Raw genomic sequence first — 20,674 nt, 5'->3', positions numbered from 1 at the left:
GTTACGTGCATCCGCGCCTTCTTTGCTGCGATGGAATAATATCCAGAAAGTTGCATTAGTGGCTTCAATTGGCACTTACCATCTTCGCTGCAAAAAGAACACCCTAGTACCTATAGCTGATCCTCGTTATTGGCGTTGTCTTCGCCAGAGTCGTCGAACACCCTAACACACATGTCACCATCGCATTCGTAGAGGCAATGCAGCAGGCATCCGACCTCCAGGTTGTGGGCGCGTCAAACTTCTCAAAGCCAGCCTCGACGTACATCTTACCTTGCCCGTCGAACATGATCTCGACGGGCCACCGGCAAGAGCCGCAACTGACTTCCCGCAAGTTTACGATGGCCCTTGTTCGGGAGTCTCTTTCTGTTGAAAAGGGTCCTCGGTGATGTGGGCGACAAACTCGAAGTACCCATCGTGCTTGCACTCCGACTCCGTAGGCGAGGGCGAGCGTGCAGGCGGTGCAGATCCAGCACGATTGCCCTTGCCCCTGCACCGGCCACGGCGTCCGCGACCTCGGCCCCTAGGACCCTCCATGCAGTGCTTGAGAGAAGGTGGATGGCGGTGCTAGGGTTGGGGATTGAGGTAGCTAGGATTGTATGAGGGAATGGACGCGCCAACGCACCATTTTATACGTGGAAGGTAGCTGAGGGGGTAGTGGCGCGCATTAAGGCCGGCATCCATTGCTAGGCCTCGGGAACCTACATCGCGGTGCGGCCATTAATTCCACTTGGCAGGATTCGGAAGCGACGCCACCCGCCAGAGGCACGCAGAAGACGAACCAGATGTAGTCGCTGTCAGGCGGGCCCGAGACAAAGGGGAGCGATGACGCGCGGCCCACGCAGAAGACAGTTTGCGTCTCGGCAGACAACCCAATAGCAAGGAATAGTGGCGTCGCGAGAAGCAACAAAATATACAAGAGTGATATTTTTTTGGATAATAGCAATGTGGAAGGGGCGGATCGCAAAGGAGAGGGAAAAGATTCCGGGTAGACGGGGCACACCGCAGGCGCGTGGGAGCAGAGCAGGCGGTATCTGGACGCCTCTTCCGTGATACGCGACGAAACGCCTCTGTCTGCCTGCCAACCACACGCAGCGACCATCTTCTTTTCTCCGACTCCCACCCCTTACCAATTTACCATCCTACCCCCCTGCCACCCTCATCAAAGCCAACCAGTACTGTTCTCACAAAGTCTTCTTCGCAACTGTCATGCAAAATTTCCACTGACGTGTGTCCCACACTGGTTTAGAAGCTAGATCATAATGTTGAAGTCAGCTACACAGCCTGGTAAAAACCTGTGAACGGTAACTAAGTTGATTCTTTTGCTTGACAGAGAATAAATGGGAGAGTGAGGAACAAGCAAGGAGACACTAGTATCTTCCGTGGACGATTCTGTGCTGCTCATTCCTTCGCACAGAATGACGACCATGTCCATCCCACTCACCTGAACCGTCTCTTCCTCTGTCCCGTATAAACGCATGAGCAGCAGGACGCCAACGGCACCACCATTTCCATTTCCCTACCTGCAACCTCCTCGTCGCGGATCCGTGCAAGCCAGGGATCTCTGGAGTCTGGATAGGCGGCGTCGATGGTGCCGTCGTCCGCGGTCAGTAAGGACTGCGGCGGAACGGGGGAGGACCAGCACCAGGGGATGCGGGCGATGGCGGCGAGGACGGCGACGGACTCGCTCAGGGCGGCCGTGGCAAGGTCCGGCGCGGCGGAGAAGGCGGCCAGGCTCGAGGAGTGCGCAAGGAGCCTCGAGGCCGAGAAGGCCAAGATGGAGGTCTTCCGCCGCGAGCTCCCCATCAGCGTCCACCTCATCGCCGACGGTACGTCCGTCCCTTCTCGCAGCATCCGTGTTGTACTTGCAACTGGTTTCTTGGATTATTTGGCTGAGTTTTTTGTTTCCTCTTGTTTTGGGTGCAGTGATCGAGTGGCTGAAAGATGAGGTGGCCCAGTACCGGAAGAGGCCGGCGCCGGACCAGCTGCTCGCCGCGGCACCGTCACCGTCGCCGTCGGCCAAGAGGAAGGCGGAGGGCGTCAAGACGGAGGCGGACGCCACCGACAAGAGGAGCTGGATGAGCTCCGCGCAGCTCTGGACCTGCGGGAGCCACAGCACCGCAAGCACCAGCACCAGCAATGGCGGCAGCGACAGGAAGCAGGCCCAAAAGGTAGAGAGAGCCGTGAAATGCAAATTACTCCTTACACACAAGTAGTACTACAGCACGAAGATGCAGATGGATTTTTTTTGGGGGGCGGTTTGAAATTTGGTGGCTTTTTTTTTTGCGAAATTTGGTGGCTTAATACTTTGTTTAATTTATCCTGCTAACTGCTGCAGCTACCATTACTAGTTTAATAAGGAATGGTTTAGAGAGGGAGAAAACTAGGTAATGCAACAACAAAAGTGCATGAGCTGGTTTGTTCAACAAGTATGTCGAATTTAATTATGTGACACTCAAAAAACTCTGAGATTTTACAGCAAGTTTCTGAATATACAAAGATAAGTAAATTCATGCCAAGCTTATAGCGTTTCCATTCCATCACGAGGAAAGAAAATCTTGATATATTTTGATTTATACTTGTGATGTCAATTTCAGAAGTGCCAACTCATATGCATCTACCCGTTTTTTCTAACCTGTGCTATCAATTTCGATTCCATCAGGTGTCCAGTGCATTCATGCCACTGAATGGCATGCCAGTCTTCGCAAAATCATCGGAGGTACCAGAGGCGGCCACCATGGCAGTCCCGGACCTGTCCCTGTCATCACCTGCGATCGATGTGCCGGGCCCGGCCGCCCCGAGCGCCAACAGCAGCGCTGTCACGGACGCCGGTGAGCAGCAGCGGCAGCAGTCCCGCAAGGCCAGGAGGTGCTGGTCGCCGGAGCTGCACCGCCGATTCGTCGCGGCGCTCCAGCGCCTCGGCGGCCCCCATGGTGAGGGAGAGTACAAATGTACAATCACATTTTTGATTGCTGGGTTGGTCTGAAGAATTAACATGTTGTGATTGCTGTCACGCAGTTGCCACTCCGAAGCAAATCAGGGACATGATGAAGGTGGATGGGCTCACGAATGATGAGGTCAAGAGCCATCTGCAGGTTTGTTCCACCGCATTCTGTTCCAAGTTCAGTCATCTGATCCATTCACATCACACCAGCTACCGTGATTATCACCATCAAACATTGGAGCGTTGACCACGTGTACAAAAAAAAAAACACTGCAGAAATACAGGCTACACACGCGGCGAAAATCCAACGGCGATCGGCAGCAGCGGTCCGCCGGCGTGTGGCCACCGCCGGAGCAGTACACCACGTCGCAGCACAGCACGTCGCAGCCGGGCTCGCCCCTGCATCTGACAACCGGGTCCAGCCGCGACGTGTCGGCGACCGCTGGAGACAGCTGCGACGGCGGCGAGGAGGAGGACGGCAAGTCGGCGAGCTTCAGCTGGGAGATGCAGCAGAACGGCACGAAGGCGGCGTCGTCGTCGTCGTCTTGAACACCGCAATCGTTTGTAGAATTGCAGAGCCATGCTGCAGTGCTGCATGTAGGACCAGACAACGTAACTGAGAATTCAGGGTTGAGGCTTTTTTTCCTTGTGCACAGCGAAAGAGAGACCTGAGACTGAGAGCATCTCCACTCGTCCCACGGCCACTTTTTTTCATCCGGACGGCGAAAAACGGTCCAGTCAGGCCCCCGGTTTCTCGTTTTGATCCGGATTTGAGCCTATTTTCGTCCGGACTCCCCATGCCATCCCCGGCCCCCCGGGGAGCGCTCGGGACTCCGGATGAAGCTAAACCAACCGCCCACGCCCACGTGTCTCCTCTTTCGTCCGGATTCCCCGAGCCGTCCTATTTTTCCCCGAAAAACGCCGCTTGGGGACCACACGACTGGAAATATACTGCCCCCCACGCCAAATCTTCCTCCAATCCGGACGAAAATTTCGCCGGATTTAGGCGTGGGGAGCGCCAACGAGTGGGGATGCTCTGAGAGATGTAATTTTTTGAGGTGGATCGTGCTGACAGTGACTGAACTGATATCAGTAAGAGCATCTCCAGCAGTTCGAGCTCCCGGACGAAAATCCGGATATAACAAACGCTGGATTGGATGTAAAAAGGACGTGGGGCAACTATTTCCCAGTCGCAGTCCTGGCATTCGCCCATCAGCGGCAATAGATTCAAAATATCGTCTTCCTGCTACATAAAAGAATCGCCAAAGTCCGGCGATCGGATCAGCCATATTCCGGCGATCGAAACTAGACGATACAGGCTCATCGGCATCGGAGTCTGGCGCGGCATCGGGCGGTGACCCATCATCATCTAGGGGGGCATTGGGCGGCGAAGCATTGGCCTCTGCAGTTGTCGCAACGGCGGGAGTTGACGTCGAAGCGGAGAACGAAGGAGCTGACGGTGGCCGGAGGATGTCTTGGCGATGGACGTTGTACCAAGCCCTCGTCTCCTTGTCCATGTTGGCGTCGTTGCCGCCGATCAGGAACGCTAGGTCGGTGTTCCTCTTCTTCGCCGCGGAGGTTTCCTTGAGCAAGGCAATCTGGACGCCCTGGTTGGCGAGCATCGCCTTCCACCGCACGTCATGCTTGTCGTCCCTTGCTGGCGCAAAGTTGACGTGGGAGTTAGAGATCTCTGTGGTGTAACTTTTCTTTAGTTCCCCGGCAACGGCGCCAGAAATTTGCTTGATGCGTGTAGTTGACACGTCCGTTGGGAACCCCAAGAGGAAGGTGTGATGCGCACAGCGGCAAGTTTCCCTCAGTAAGAAACCAAGGTTTAATCGAACCAGTAGGAGTCAAGAAGCACGTTGAAGGTTGATGGCGGCGGGATGTAGTGCGGCGCAACACCAGAGATTCCGGCGCCAACGTGGAACCTGCACAACACAACCAAAGTACTTTGCCCCAACGAAACAGTGAGGTTGTCAATCTCACCGGCTTCTTTGTAACAAAGAATTAACCGTATTGTGTGGAAGATGATTGTTTGCGAAAACAAGAGAACAAGTATTGCGAGAGATTGTATTTCAGTATAGAGAATTGGACCGGGGTCCACAATTCACTAGAGGTGTCTCTCCCATAAGATAAACAGCATGTTGGGTGAACAAATTACAGTTGGGCAATTGACAAATAAAGAGGGCATGACCATGCACATACATATTATGATGAGTATAGTGAGATTTAATTGGGCATTACGACAAAGTACATAGACCGCTATCCAGCATGCATCTATGCCTAAAAAGTCCACCTTGAAAAGTTATCATCCGAACCCCCTCCAGTATTAAGTTGCTAACAACAGACAATTGCATTAAGTATTGCGCGTAATGTAATCAGTGACTACATCCTTGAACATAGCACCAATGTTTTATCCCTAGTGGCAACAGCACATCCATAATCTTAGAGGTTTGTCACTCCCCGCATTCACGGAGACATGAACCCACTATCGAGCATAAATACTCCCTCTTGGAGTTACAAGCATCTACTTGGCCAGAGCATCTACTAGTAATGGAGAGCATGCAAGATCATAAACAACACATAGACATAAATTGATAATCAACATAACAAGTATTCTCTATTCATCGGATCCCAACAAACGCAACATATAGAATTACAGATAGATGATCTTGATCATGTTCGGCAGCTCACAAGACCCGACAATTAAGCACAATGGGGAGAAGACAACCATCTAGCTACTGCTATGGACCCATAGTCCGGGTAGACTACTCACTCATCACTCCGGAGGCGACCATGGCGGCGTAGAGTCCTCGGGAGATGATTCCCCTCTCCGGCAGGGTGCCGGAGGCGATCTCTGAATCCCCCGAGATGGGATTGGCGGCGGCGGCGTCTGCGGAAGGTTTTCCGTATCGTGGCTCTCGGCACCGGGGGTTTCGCGACGGAGGCTTTAAGTAGGCGGAAGGGCAGGTCGGGGGCCACACGAGGGGCCCGGATGACAGGCCGCGCGGCCAAGACCTAGGCCGCGCCGCCTGTAGTCTGGCCGCCTCGTGGCCCCACTTCGTCTCCTCTTCGGTCTTACGGAAGCTTCGTGGCAAAATAGGACCACTGGGCGTTGATTTCGTCCAATTCCGAGAATATTTCGTTACTAGGATTTCTGAAACCAAAAACAAGTAAAACAAAGAATCGCGGCACTTCGGCATCTTGTTAATAGGTTAGTTCCAGAAAATGCACGAATATGACATAAAATGTGCATAAAACATGTAGATAACATCAATAATGTGGCATGGAACACAAGAAATTATCGATACGTCGGAGACGTATCAGCATCCCCAAGCTTAGTTCTGCTCGTCCCGAGCAGGTAAAACGATAACAAAGATAATTTCTGGAGTGACATGCCATCATAACCTTGATCATACTATTTGTAAAGCATATGTAGTGAATGCAGCGATCAAAACAATGTATATGACATGAGTAAACAAGTGAATCATAAAGCAAAGACTTTTCATGAATAGTACTTCAAGACAAGCATCAATAAGTCTTGCATAAGAGTTAACTCATAAAGCAATAATTCATAGTAAAAGCATTGAAGCAACACAAAGGAAGATTAAGTTTCGGCGGTTGCTTTCAACTTGTAACATGTATATCTCATGGATATTGTCAACATAGAGTAATATAATAAGTGCAATATGCAAGTATGTAGGAATCAATGCACAGTTCACACAAGTGTTTGCTTCTTGAGGTGGAGAGAAATAGGTGAACTGACTCAACAATGAAAGTAAAAGAATGGTCCTCCATAGAGGAAATGCATCGATTGCTATATTTGTGCTAGAGCTTTGATTTTGAAAACAAGAAACAATTTTGTCAACGGTAGTAATAAAGCATATGTATCATGTAAATTATATCTTACAAGTTGCAAGCCTCATGCATAGTATACTAATAGTGCCCGCACCTTGTCCTAATTAGCTTGGACTACCGGATCATCGCAATGCACATGTTTTAACCAAGTGTCACAAAGGGGTACCTCCTGAAGGAGATATGCCCTAGAGGCAATAATAAAGTGGTTATTATTTATATCTTTATGTTTATGATAAATGTTTATATATCATGCTAGAATTGTATTAACCGAAACATTAGTACATGTGTGATATGTAGACAAACAAGAAGTCCCTAGTATGCCTCTTAAACTAGCTTGTTGATTAATAGATGATTAGTTTCATAATCATGAACATTGGATGTTATTAATAACAAGGTTATGTCATTGTGTGAATGATATAATGGACACACCCAATTAAGCGTAGCATAAGATCTCGTCATTAAGTTATTTGCTATAAGCTTTTGATACATAGTTACCTAGTCCTTATGACCATGAGATCATGTAAATCACTTATACCGGAAAGGTACTTTGATTACACCAAACACCACTGCGTAAATGGGTGGCTATAAAGGTGGGATTAAGTATCCGGAAAGTATGAGTTGAGGCATATGGATCAACAGTGGGATTTGTCCATCCCGATGACGGATAGATATACTCTGGGCCCTCTCGGTGGAATGTCGTCTAATGTCTTGCAAGCATATGAATGAGTTCATAAGAGACCACATACCATGGTACGAGTAAATAGTACTTGTCAGGAGACGAGGTTGAACAAGGTATAGAGTGATACCGAAGATCAAACCTCGGACAAGTAAAATATCGCGAGACAAAGGGAATTGGTAATTTATGTGAATGGTTCATTCGATCACTAAAGTCATCGTTGAATATGTGGGAGCCATTATGGATCTCCAGATCCCACTATTGGTTATTGGTTGGAGTGAGTACTCAACCATGTCCGCATAGTTCTCGAACCGTAGGGTGACACACTTAAAGTTGGATGTTGAAATGGTAGCACTTGAATTATGGAATGGAGTTCGAATATTTGTTCGGAGTCCCGGATGAGATCCCGGACATCACGAGGAGTTCCGGAATGGTCTGGAGAATAAGATTCATATATAGGATGTCATTTTATGTGAAATAAAATGTCGCGGAAGGTTCTATGGAAGGTTCTAGAAGGTTCTAGAAAAGTCCGGAAGAAACCACCAAGGAAGGTGGAGTCCACATGGGACTCCACCACCATGGCCGGCCAGCCCTAGATGGGGTGGAGTCCCAAGTGGACTCCACCATAGGGGGCCGGCCACCCCCCACATGGGAGGTGGGAATCCCACCTTTGGGTGGGAGTCCTAGTTGGGCTAGGTTTCCCCCTCCTATGGAAGGTTTTGGTTTCGGGTCTTATTCGAAGACTTGGACACCAACACTTGGGATCCACCTATATAATGAGGGGCCAAGGGAGGGGGCCGGCCACCCCAAGACCACAAGCTGGCCGCCCCCATAGAGTGGCCGGCCACCCCTCCCAAACCCTAGCCAAGCTCCTCCACTCCATATTGCCCGCGTAGCTTAGCGAAGCTCCGCCGGACTTCTACACCGCCACCGACACCACGCCGTCGTGCTGTCGGATTCAAGAGGAGCTACTACTTCCGCTGCCCGCTGGAACGGGGAGGTGGACGTCGTCTTCATCAACAACCGAACGTGTGACCGAGTACGGAGGTGCTGCCCGTTCGTGGCGCCGGAACCGATCGTGATCAAGATCTTCTACGCGCTTTTGCAAGCGGCAAGTGATCATCTACCGCAGCAACAAGAGCCTCCTCTTGTAGGCTTTGGAATCTCTTCAAGGGTGAGACTCGATACCCCCTCGTTGCTACCGTCTTCTAGATTGCATCTTGGCTTGGATTGCGTGTTCGCGGTAGGAAATTTTTTGTTTTCTATGCAACGTTATCCTACGATGGTATCGAGCCGTGTCTATGCATAGATGGTTGCACGAGTAGAACACAATGGTTTGTGGGCGTTGATGCTCTTGTTATCTTTAGTTTGAGTACTTTGCATCTTTATGGCATAGTGGGATGAAGCGGCTCGGACTAACTTTACATGACCGCGTTCATGAGACTTGTTCCTCGTTCGACATGCAACTTGTATTGCATAAGAGGCTTTGCGGGTGTCTGTCTCTCCTACTATAGTAAAGATTCAATTTACTCTTCTATTGAAAACATTAGTATCAACGTTGTGGTTCATGTTCGTAGGTAGATTAGATCTCTCTCGAAAACCCTAAACCACGTAAAATATGCAAACCAAATTAGAGACGTCTAACTTGTTTTTGCAGGGTTTGGTGATGTGATATGGCCATAATGTGATGATAAATATGTATGAGATGATCATTATTGTATTGTGGCAACCGGCATGAGCCTTATGGTTGTCTTTAAATTTCATGTTGAGTAGTATTTCAAAGTAGTTGTAATAGTTGCTACATGGAGGACAATCATGAAGACGGCACCATTGACCTTGGTGCTACGCCGACGATGATGGAGATCATGCCCGAAGATGATGGAGATCATGTCCGTGCTTTGGAGATGAAGATCAAAGGCGCAAAGACAAAAGGGCCATATCATATCACATATGAACTGCATGTGATGTTAATCCTTTTATGCATCTTATTTTGCTTAGATCGCGACGGTAGCATTATAAGATGATCCCTCACTAAAATCTCAAGATAATAAAGTGTTCATCCTTAGTAGCACCATTGCCAAGTCTTGTCGTTTCGAAGCACCTCGTGATGATCGGGTGTGATAGATTCAATAAGTACATATGACGGGTGCAAGACAGTTTTGCACATGCAGATACTAAGGTGGCCTTGACGAGCCTAGCATGTACAGACATGGTCTCGGAACACGTGATACCGAAAGGTAGAGCATGAATCATATGGTTGATATGATGAACACTTTGAGTGTTCGCCATTGAAATCACACCTTTTCTCGTGATGATCGGGTTTAGGTGCGGTGGATTTGGTTCGTGTGATCACTAAGACAATGCGAGGGATATTGTTTTGAGTGGGAGTTCACTTAGGTTTTTAATTATGTTGAATTAAAATTTGAACTCAATTTGTCATAAACTTAGTCTAAACTATTGCAAATATATGTTGTAGAGATGGCGTCCCCAATCAATTTTAATCAGTTCCTAGAGAAAGAGAAACTTAAGAGCAACGGTAGCAACTTCACCGACCGGTTCCGTCATGTGAGGATCTTCCTCTGCGGCGGAAATCTGCAATTTGTGCTTGATGCACCGCTAGGTGACCCTCCTGCAGAAGATGAATCCGATGAAGTAAAAGCTGTTTACGCGACTCGGAAAACTCGGTACTCTCAAGTTCAGTGTGCCATCTGTGCGATGCGGAATCCGATCTTCAAAAACGTTTTGAGCACCATGATCCTCATGAGTTGATGAATGAGCTGAAAGCTATATTCGAGACTCATGCGGTAGTGGAATGCTATGAAGCATCGAAACATTTCTTCAAATTTGTATGATGGAAGAAGGCAGCTCCGTTAGTGAGCACATGCTCGCCATGACCGGGCATGCGAAGAAACTCAGTGACTTGGGAATAGTGATTCCTAACAGACTGGGATTAATCGTGTCCTTCAATCATCGCTACCAAGTTACAAGAACTTTGTGATGAACTACAATATGCGAACATGAACAAGGAGTTACCTGAACTTTTTGGCATGCTAAAAGTCTTTGAGATTGAGATCAAGAAAGAGCACCAAGTGTTGATGGTCAACAAGACCACCAGTTTCAAGAAACAGGGGCAAGTCTAAGGGAAAATTTAAGAAGGGTGGCAAGAAAGCTGCCACGCCTCCTATGAAACCTAAGAACGGCCCTAAGCACGATCTTGAGTGCTATTCTCGCAAGGAGAAGGGACACTTTGGAAGCGTAATTGCTCCAAGTATCTGGCTGATCTGAAGAGCGGCCTTGTCAAGAAGAAGAAAGAAGGTATATTTGATATACATGTTATAGATGTTCATTTCTTGGTTCTCGTTCTAGTACCTGGGTATTTGATACTGGTTCGGTTGCTCATATTTGTAACTCGAAACAGAACTAAAGAATAAACGACAACCGCTGAAAGATGAAGTGACGATGCGTGTTGGAAACGGATCCAAGGTCAATGTGATCGCGATCGGCACACTTCCTCTACATCTACCTTCGGGATTAGTTTTAAGCCTAAATAATTGCTATTATGTACTGCGTTGAGCATGAACATTATATCTGGATCTTGTTTAATGCAAGACGGTTATTCATTCAAGTCTGAGAATAATGGTTGTTCTATTTTTATGAATAATATCTTTTATGGTCGAGCACCACAAAAGAATGGCTTATTTCTATTAGATCTCGATAGTAGTGATACGCATATACATAACATTGATGCTAAGCGAATTAAACTTAATGATAATTCTACTTATATGTGGCAATTTGTCGTCTTGGTCATATTGGAGTGAAACGCATGAAGAAACTCCATCTTGATGGATTACTTGAATCACTTGACTTTGAGTCACTTGATAGATGCGAAGCATGTCTAATGGGTAAAATGACAAAGACTCCATTTTACGGTATGATGGAGCGAGCTACCGACCTATTGGAAATCATACATACAGATGTATGTGGACCAATGAGCGTAGCATCGCGCGGTGGTTATCGTTATGTTCTAACCTTCACAGATGATCTGAGTAGATATGGGTATATCTATTTCATGAAACATAAATCCGAAACTTTCGAGAAGTTTAAGGAATTTCAAAGTGAAGTAGAAAATCAACGTAACAAGAAGATCAAATTTCTACGATCTGATCGTGGAGGTGAATATCTGAGTTATGAGTTTGGCATGCATTTAAAGAAATGCGGAATACTTTCACAATTGACACCGCCGGGAACACCTCAACGAAACGGTGTGTCGAGCGTATAAATGTCGAACTCTCTTAGATATGGTTCGTAGTATGATGTCTCTTCTTGATTTGCTGTTATCATTTTGGAGTTATGCATTAGAGATAGCCGCATTCACTTTAAATAGAGCACCATCAAAATCCGTAGAAACGACACCGTATGAATTATGGTTTAATAAGAAACCTAAGCTGTCGTTCCTGAAAGTTTGGGGTTGCGAAGCCTATGTAAAGAAGTTACAACCGGACAAGCTAGAACCCAAAGCGGAGAAATGCGTCTTCATAGGATACCCTAAGGAAACTATAGGGTACACTTTCTATCACAGATCCGAAGGCAAAATCTTTGTTGCTAAGAACGGAACCTTTCTTGAGAAAGAATTTCTCACTAAAGAAGTGACTGGAAGAAAAGTAGAACTCGATGAGATTGATGAATCTATACTCGTTGATCAGAGTAGCGCAAAGCCGGAAGTTGTACCTGTATCGCCTACACCGGCAACAGAGGAAGCTAATGATAATGATCATGAAACTTCGAACGAGGAAACTACGAACCTCGCAGATCGACAAGGGAACGTGCCACTCCTGATTGGTATGATCCTTGTCTAAATGTCATGATTGTGGATAACAATGATGAGGACCTGCGACGTATGAAGAAGCGATGATGAGCCCGTATTCCAACAAATGGCAAGAAGCCATGAAATCCGAAATGGGATCCATGTATGATAACAAAGTATGGACTTTGGTAGACTTACCCGATAGCCGTAAGGCTGTCGAGAATAAATGGATCTTCAAGAGAAAAACAGATGCGATGGTAATATTACTGTCTATAAAGCTCGACTTGTCGCAAAGGGTTTCCGACAAATTCAAGGAGTTGACTACGATGAGACATTCTCACTGTAGCGAAGCTAAAATCTGTGAGGATTTTGTTAGCAATAGCTGCATTTTTCGATTATGAGATTTGGCGATGGATGTCAAAACGGCGTTCCTTAATGGAGACATTGAGGAAGAGTTGTATATGGTACAACCCAAAGGTTTTGTCGTTCCTAAAAATGCGACAAAGTATGCAAACTTCAGCGTTCAATCTATGGACTGAAGCAAGCATCAAGAAGTTGGAACCGACGCTTTGATAAGGTGATCAAAGACTTCGGGTTTATACGGTGTCATGGAGAGGCTGTATTTACAAAAAAAGTGAGTGGGAGCTACGTAGCATTCCCGATATTATATGTAGATGACATATTATTGATCGGGAATGATATAGAACTATTAAGCAGTGTTAAGGGTTATTTGAATAATAGTTTTTCAATGAAAGACCTTGGTGAAGCATCGTATATATTAGGCATCAAGATTTATAGAGATAGATCAAGACGCCTAATAGGGCTATCACAGAGTACATATACGGACAAGATTCTAAAGAAGTTTAGAATGGACGAAAGTAAGAAAGGGTTCTTACCTATGTTACCGAGGCAAGGTATTGAGTAAAACTCAAGGACCGGCTACGGCAGAAGAAAGAGAAAGGATGTGTAACATCCCCTATGCCTCGGCGTAGGGATCTATCATGTATGCCATGCTATGTACTAGACCGGATATAGCACATGCCGTTAGTTTGACTACTTGAGATATCAAAGTGATCCAGGAATGGAACAACTGGACAGCGGTCAAGAATATCTGAAGTACTTGAAAAGAACTAAGGATATGTTTCTTTGTTATGGAGGTGACCAAGAGCTCGTTGTAAACGGTTACACCGATGCAAGTTGGAACACCGATCCCGATGACTCTAAGTCACAATGCAGGTACGTGTTTATATTGAATGGTGCTGCGATAAGCTGGGCAAGCTCGAAGCGGTGCACGGTGGCAAAGTCTTCAACAGAATCGAGTACATAAGCGGCTTGAGAGGCTTCATCGAAGCGGTATGGATGAAGAGGTTCATTGTAGAGCTCGGTGTGGTTCCTAGTGCATTGGACCCATTAATCATTTCTTTGTGATAACATGGGTGCCATCGCCAATGCACAAGAGCCAAGGTCACACAAGAGGCTGAAACATATCAAGCTGCGTTACCACTCGATTCGCGAGTACATCGAAGATGGAGAAGTAAAGATTTGCAAAGTACACACTGATCTGAATGTAGCAGATCCATTGACTAAAGCTCTCCCTAGGGCAAAGCATGACCAACACCAGAATGCCATGGGTGTTAGGTATATTACAATGTAATCTAGATTATTGACTCTAGTGCAAGTGGGAGATCGAAGGAGATATGCCCTAGAGGCAATAATAAAGTGGTTATTATTTATATCTTTATGTTTATGATAAATGTTTATATATCATGCTAGAATTGTATTAACCGAAACATTAGTACATGTGTGATATGTAGACAAACAAGAAGTCCCTAGTATGCCTCTTAAACTAGCTTGTTGATTAATAGATGATTAGTTTCATAATCATGAACATTGGATGTTATTAATAACAAGGTTATGTCATTGTGTGAATGATATAATGGACACACCCAATTAAGCGTAGCATAAGATCTCGTCATTAAGTTATTTGCTATAAGCTTTTGATACATAGTTACCTAGTCCTTATGACCATGAGATCATGTAAATCACTTATACCGGAAAGGTACTTTGATTACACCAAACACCACTGCGTAAATGGGTGGCTATAAAGGTGGGATTAAGTATCCGGAAAGTATGAGTTGAGGCATATGGATCAACAGTGGGATTTGTCCATCCCGATGACGGATAGATATACTCTGGGCCCTCTCGGTGGAATGTCGTCTAATGTCTTGCAAGCATATGAATGAGTTCATAAGAGACCACATACCATGGTACGAGTAAAGAGTACTTGTCAGGAGACGAGGTTGAACAAGGTATAGAGTGATACCGAAGATCAAACCTCGGACAAGTAAAATATCGCGAGACAAAGGGAATTGGTAATTTATGTGAATGGTTCATTCGATCACTAAAGTCATCGTTGAATATGTGGGAGCCATTATGGATCTCCAGATCCCACTATTGGTTATTGGTTGGAGTGAGTACTCAACCATGTCCGCATAGTTCTCGAACCGTAGGGTGACACACTTAAGTTGGATGTTGAAATGGTAGCACTTGAATTATGGAATGGAGTTCGAATATTTGTTCGGAGTCCCGGATGAGATCCCGGACATCACGAGGAGTTCCGGAATGGTCCGGAGAATAAGATTCATATATAGGATGTCATTTTATGTGAAATAAAATGTCGCGGAAGGTTCTATGTGTGGTGACCCTGCATACCACTGCATGTTGTAGTATGCCAGTCGTTGATATAACATTCGCGAAGTACCATTCCGCAAATATTACATCCCTCAGAGTAGTACAACAGAACATAGCAGGGTCCATAACTCATTCACATATTATTACAATCATCATACACAAGTCGTCTCGGAGCTCCTCTTGGGTTCTGAGAGGATAACTCCTGGGTTCGAGGCGAACCCAACTTAACTTACAATACCATTGTCTCATTAAACTAAACATTTATTTAAACGAGCAGCTAAATAGTAAGAGTTCGCGCTGCTCGGCTACTACTACTCCTCCTGATATCCTTAGGCTTGTTCTCCTCCGGAAGCCTCCCCGGATCCGTAGACTATGATGTAGTCTACGCCTTCAACACCTCCTGAGAGGTCTGGTTCCTCGTAGCCGATGATCTCGGCTCCATCATTGCTGTCGTAGTCCTCCTCCTCCAGATGGTTCAGACAATCTAAGCATGGGGTTTAAGAGTGGTATGAGTACGAGCGTACTCAACAAGTTCATTATAGATAAGAGGTGTTTAATGCACTAGCTACGATATTAGACCAGAAAGTCTAACACCAATGCAAGTTTTGATAAACATTTCTTCAAGAGATTGCTTTTATTTCAAAGAGCTATGTCCGTCAGCCTTCACCGGTTTACTAGAACTTCATGGAGCTCCTTTCCGGCCGCGTTCGCAGTTCCTCAATCCCGGAACAGGAGTGACAGTCACGATTCTTACACTCTGCAGAGGTGTGTTGCTTTACCCATAAGAGATCTTAACCTTGGTGCCAACCGGGCAGCTTTCCCGTCCACACTTCCTTAGGTGTGAGGCCCGGTATAAGGTCTAGCCAATCATGTTCCTCCGCTACCTCGAACACCCACCCTTTGTTGCATACCCCGACCCTGGGTCCTCGTCGGTCCTCTTATACCACTTAAGGATGGACCCCGACCACGACAACAGTTTGGGATCGAACCAAACTCCTTCGCCGGTAGCTGCAACCCATCATAGACCGCAATACCGTGGGGACTTTAGGCTTCCCCAGCCCACCGCTTGCACTTCGAGCGACAAGTGTCTACGGACTATGCCGTGGGGACTTTAGGCTTCCCCAGCCCACCGCTTGCCCTGACAGATACAAGTGTCTACGGTAAAGCGCATCCGTTGATGAACGAGAGGTGGAAACACTTTTGACTACTCCGTCCCACTCCGGATCTTATGGTTAACACGGATATTACGGCACAAGAATCACTGGCGACATTTGTTGTTTAATCCTAGATGGATATAAGCCCGTGCAATGGAACCTCCACCATATCAACACAATCCATGGTTCCATTGCCCACCACATAGTCATATTCATAGTTATGAAAGTAGTGGTTTTGATTTTTGTGCAATAGTGATAACCATAATACTTTGCAAGTAATTTGATAAAAATACTCAAATGACATGAGCAAGTGATGAACTTGCCTGAACACTGCAAAGTTCTCAGCTTGGAAGGTATGGACTGACCCTTGTCCTCTTGTTCTGAAAAATAGCATCATTGTCCGATAAGGGCAATGGTTAAAGAAGCAATTATGCATGATTCCATTTTTAGGGTTTGTTCCCCCCTTCCGATGTCGTTATTATTTCATGTAAGAGGTTAATACTAAGAATAATTTGAGGATACTTGTTTAAGAGTAAAATACTACCTTGAAATGTTGTCAAGGTGTTTTTGAAGTCCAAATGCATTAATGGACTTATTTTCATTATAGAAAATTATATGTGTGATTTAAATCATTATTTAAATCATCAAATTAAGATTCATTCTTAATTGGCTTCAAAAATTCTCTATGATATTTTATTTAGTTAGAGAATTTTATGTTGATCTATTTTCATATTTTTAATTATTTTTTTAGAGCTAATCATAATTTTCTATGATTATTCAAAGTTTCAGCATTTTTATTTGTTTGTGAAAAGACAAAAACACCCCTGGGCCCACCTGTCGGTGCAACCCAGTGGGTTAGATCGAACCGACCGGCCCGGTCCGGCTCGACCAGCCCCACTCCTCTCTCTTCTCCTCACGCGCGATCGAACCCTAACCCTAACCCGCTCTGGCGACCCGCGTCGCCTCCGCCGTCGCCGCTCGATTCCGGCGAGATTCGCCGGACTTGGCCCCCGTCATGGTGCGCAATCAACGCGCCACACGACGGCGGTCAATCCTATCCGCGTCGATCTGACGCGGGCGACCTGCTGCTTTCGGTCTCGTCCCCGTCTGGTGCTAGGATTACGGGATCCGTTCGATCCCGCCGTTCCTGGCGCTCCTGGTGCTTGGACTCCGCCCTGGCTTCGCCGCCGTGGTGCGGGCGGTGCCGTGGTGTCGCCATGGCCGTTGCCTACCTGCTCGACCACGGTAAGTGTTCCGCCGCCCCCTTTCTCCTGTGCCTCTCTTCTTCTTCCTCCAGTATCCCTGGCCATGGCTTCCCTCCTTGTGGAGGTGCTGGCCTACTGATGTTGGTGCGCTGCTGTGCTTGACTTGCTGCTGTCGCCATAGATCTTAGCTTGCTGTGCTGTGCTGTTCTTGCTCAATTGCTCGCTGTGCTTCCTAGCTATCTCGGTTTATTGTAATCTCTGGCTGTGGTCCTCCTGTGATTGCTCATGAGCATCCAGTGATGCTCATGGCCTACTGGCATGCTCCTATTCATTTTTACTGTCACTAGGGCATACTGTGTGTGCTTAATCTTGTCCCTGGCTTGATTGTGGTGATTAATCCTTGCATACTTGCAAGTGCCAGTGCCCCTGGGCTAGTTCATTTTGTTCAGATTCATGACTATGCTTAATTGAGTATTACTGTTGGCTTAGCAGATGCTGTTGCTTGCACTGATCAATTGGATCACTGCAAAGCCCTGGTGCTTTTCTTTATTTGTTTTGTTCACTTATCTGTGTTGCCTGAATTTTACTGAAGTGGATAAGTGATGTGAGCTGCTGTGCAGTTGTGATCATCTAATTAATTGTGACAGGACTAGATGGATGCCAACTCTCAGTTGAGTACCCTAGCCCCTTACTGAATCCAAATGGATAATGAGGTATAGGTTCTTGTGCTGGCTCAGGGTTGAGGTGGCCCTGACAAAGACTTGTGTTGCTGTCCTGGTTGCTCCCCTATCTGTGATTTGCCATGGTTTGTGTTGACTGGCTGGAATGGAATAGCTGTTCACTGGCTTGATCCAATCTTGGACTACCAGTGGCTTTTGGTGTTGAGAAATTTATATAGACAAGGATTTGTCTATAGTCTGATGGCCTAGCTAGCTGTAGGTGCTTAGTGTGTGGATTAGGCTAGCTATGGTTTCATTCTTGGCTGGATTTCTCTAGTTATGCATGGATTTGCATAACTGTTGTTCCCATAGGATGTTTACCTAGTGGTCTTACCCATCTATGCTTGCACCAAATGGCCTGGTAGCCAGATGATGACACACACAGGGCATTCTACCCTTCTGTGCTCCAGTGATGCATTGTATGCTTAATTATGAGCAAGATATGATCTTGCTCAGGCTTTTGTGTGATATACCTCACTCCAGCTCCTAGAAAATGAGTGTTGGTGTAGAGGTTTTGCTTCTGGTGGTCTTTTGCTTGCCCTGCTCCTCCTAGCAAGCTTGAAGTCTTGGTTTAATTTCTGGTGATTGTGAATAGATGAGACAGCTTTAGCTGTTCACCTGGTCTTGGTGTTCTTGGCTGTTCTTGATATCTTACCCCTTCAGCCTGTCGATGGATGAGCAAATGACTAGGGTTTGAGCACTGAAAAGGTTATATATGTTGCTGCTGTACTCTCCCTGGTCGACAGCTTGGCTCTGGTCACTTTGGTGACTCTTCCCTGGTCTGTGTGTGTTGTGAGACATGCAGCTATCCCTGTGAGCTGCCTGTGTGCTTCACAGGTTGGGACTTGGTCCTTTGGCTTGACACCCCGGCAGTGTTTGAGTTATCCTCTCCATTTGTTCATATTTGCTAACCTGCCAAGTGGTGTTACCACTTGGCATAATCCCTATTTTCTTGTCTTTGTTGTCTTCCTATGCAGGTTTAAGGAAATGATCAAGAAGTTCAATCAAGTGATGTCCAAGAAAATCATGAAGATTTTCTTATCTAGTTTAGCCATTTACAATAACTTTGTAATTTTCATTTTCTATTTTCAATTTATTTAATTCTTGGAATGTGTTGTAATATTTTATATTTCAATTCTGGATGTTGTAAAGACAATGTATCTTGTGTGATTATTAATAAAGCTCAAAGTTTCCTTAATGAGCTTTACTAAATATATGTAATGTTTATATTCTTGATTATTAATATTTGTTTAATGAATTACCTCAATTTTGAATTATGAGATATTCATATGATGTTTAAATTTGAAATTCAAATTCAACCTTGGTTTGAATTCAACCATGTCATATCATCTGGAATTCAATCAAGCAAACTCTCCCCTCTCTTCTCAAAACCCTAGACTAGTGAAGTGAGATGCAAGTTTGTTGCACTCTCGAAACCCTAACCCTGTAAGGTGTCGAGAGAGAAACTTGTCCCCCTTCGATGCAGTTTTTGTTTAAAAGCGCGAAATTTCCCCAGAATTTACTATGCAATGCACATCCCTTTCTAAAATCTACCCCTCGATCGTCTCTAAACCTGGGACATTACAGCCTTTCCCCCTTAAAGAAAACTTCGTCCCGAAGTTGTGGTTGGAATACCTGAACAGCTCGGGGTATGTTTTCCTTAGGTCTTCCTCTTTTTCCCAGGTGGCTTCCCTCTCGGGATGATGCTTCCATTGAATCTTGCAATACTTGATTGCCTTGTTTCTGAGTTGTTTCCAGCTCTCCTCGAGAATCTTGGCTGGCTTCTCGATGTACGTCAGATCTGGTTGCAACTCAAGCTCCTCATGTGATATTGGTTCATCTGGGGTCTTCAAACATTTCCGAAGTTGTGACACATGGAATACGTTATGAACTTGAGCTAACCTTCCCGGTAGATCTAACTCAAAAGCTAAACCTCGATTCTGACTCAATATCTTGAAAGGTCCTATATATCTAGGACTGAGTTTCCCTTTTACTCCAAACCTCTGGAGTCCTTTCATCGGGCTTACCTTAAGATAAACCATGTCTCCAACTTGTGGCTCCCACGTCCTTCTCTTCTGATCGGCGTAACTCTTTTGCCGACTCTGGGCTATCTTGAGCCTGTCTCTGATAATGTCAATGATTTGTTGTTTTTCCTTGACATAATCAGGATTGAACTCTTTGCTTGCTCCGGCTTCATACCAACATATGGGTGATCTACACTTTCTTCCATACAGGGCTTCAAATGGTGCCATCTTGATGCTGCTTTGGTAACTATTGTTGTATGAAAACTCTGCTAAAGGTAGATGCTCCTCCCATGATCCTCCGAAGTCTAGGGCACAAGCCCTAAGCATATCTTCTAAGATCTGATTGGTTCTCTCAGTTTGTCCACCTGTTTGTGGATGATACGCGGTACTATAATCCAACTTGGATCCTAAAGCTTCGTGAAGTTGCTTCCAGAATGCTGATGTGAACACGGATCCTCGATCCGACACGATCTTCTTAGGCACTCCATGCTTACTCACGATCTCTTTGATGTAAAGATCGATAAGTTTCTCTCCTTTATCCTGCTGGTTTACCGCTAAAAAGTGTGCACTTTTCGTCAACCGGTCCACGATTACCCATATCA

General features: G+C 45.9%; 1 protein-coding gene across 3 annotated transcripts in view; it reads left to right on the top strand.

Moving 5' to 3' along the window:
* Window positions 1-1,523: 1,523 nt before the first annotated feature.
* The window catches only part of LOC127298915 (transcription factor HHO6), a 71,225-nt gene continuing 52,074 nt past the window's right edge, over window positions 1,524-20,674 (top strand). Inside the window, exons 1-5 of one of the 3 annotated variants that reach the window (XM_051328787.2) lie at window positions 1,530-1,826; window positions 1,924-2,168; window positions 2,660-2,930; window positions 3,016-3,092; window positions 3,218-3,624. In XM_051328787.2, the coding sequence (XP_051184747.1) occupies window positions 1,586-1,826; window positions 1,924-2,168; window positions 2,660-2,930; window positions 3,016-3,092; window positions 3,218-3,490 (1,107 nt within the window). In that variant the 5' untranslated portion in view covers window positions 1,530-1,585 and the 3' untranslated portion in view covers window positions 3,491-3,624. Of the gene's footprint in view, window positions 1,827-1,923; window positions 2,169-2,659; window positions 2,931-3,015; window positions 3,093-3,217; window positions 3,625-20,674 lie in introns of those variants that run through there. The other 2 variants (XM_071819743.1, XM_051328779.2) reach the window with 2 other exon arrangements.

This window comes from Lolium perenne, chromosome 5, assembly GCF_019359855.2.
Source record: "Lolium perenne isolate Kyuss_39 chromosome 5, Kyuss_2.0, whole genome shotgun sequence".
Classification (NCBI taxonomy): domain Eukaryota; kingdom Viridiplantae; phylum Streptophyta; class Magnoliopsida; order Poales; family Poaceae; genus Lolium; species Lolium perenne.
The sequence above is the reverse complement of the archived record's forward strand: the minus strand, read 5'-3'. Positions and strand labels throughout refer to the sequence as shown.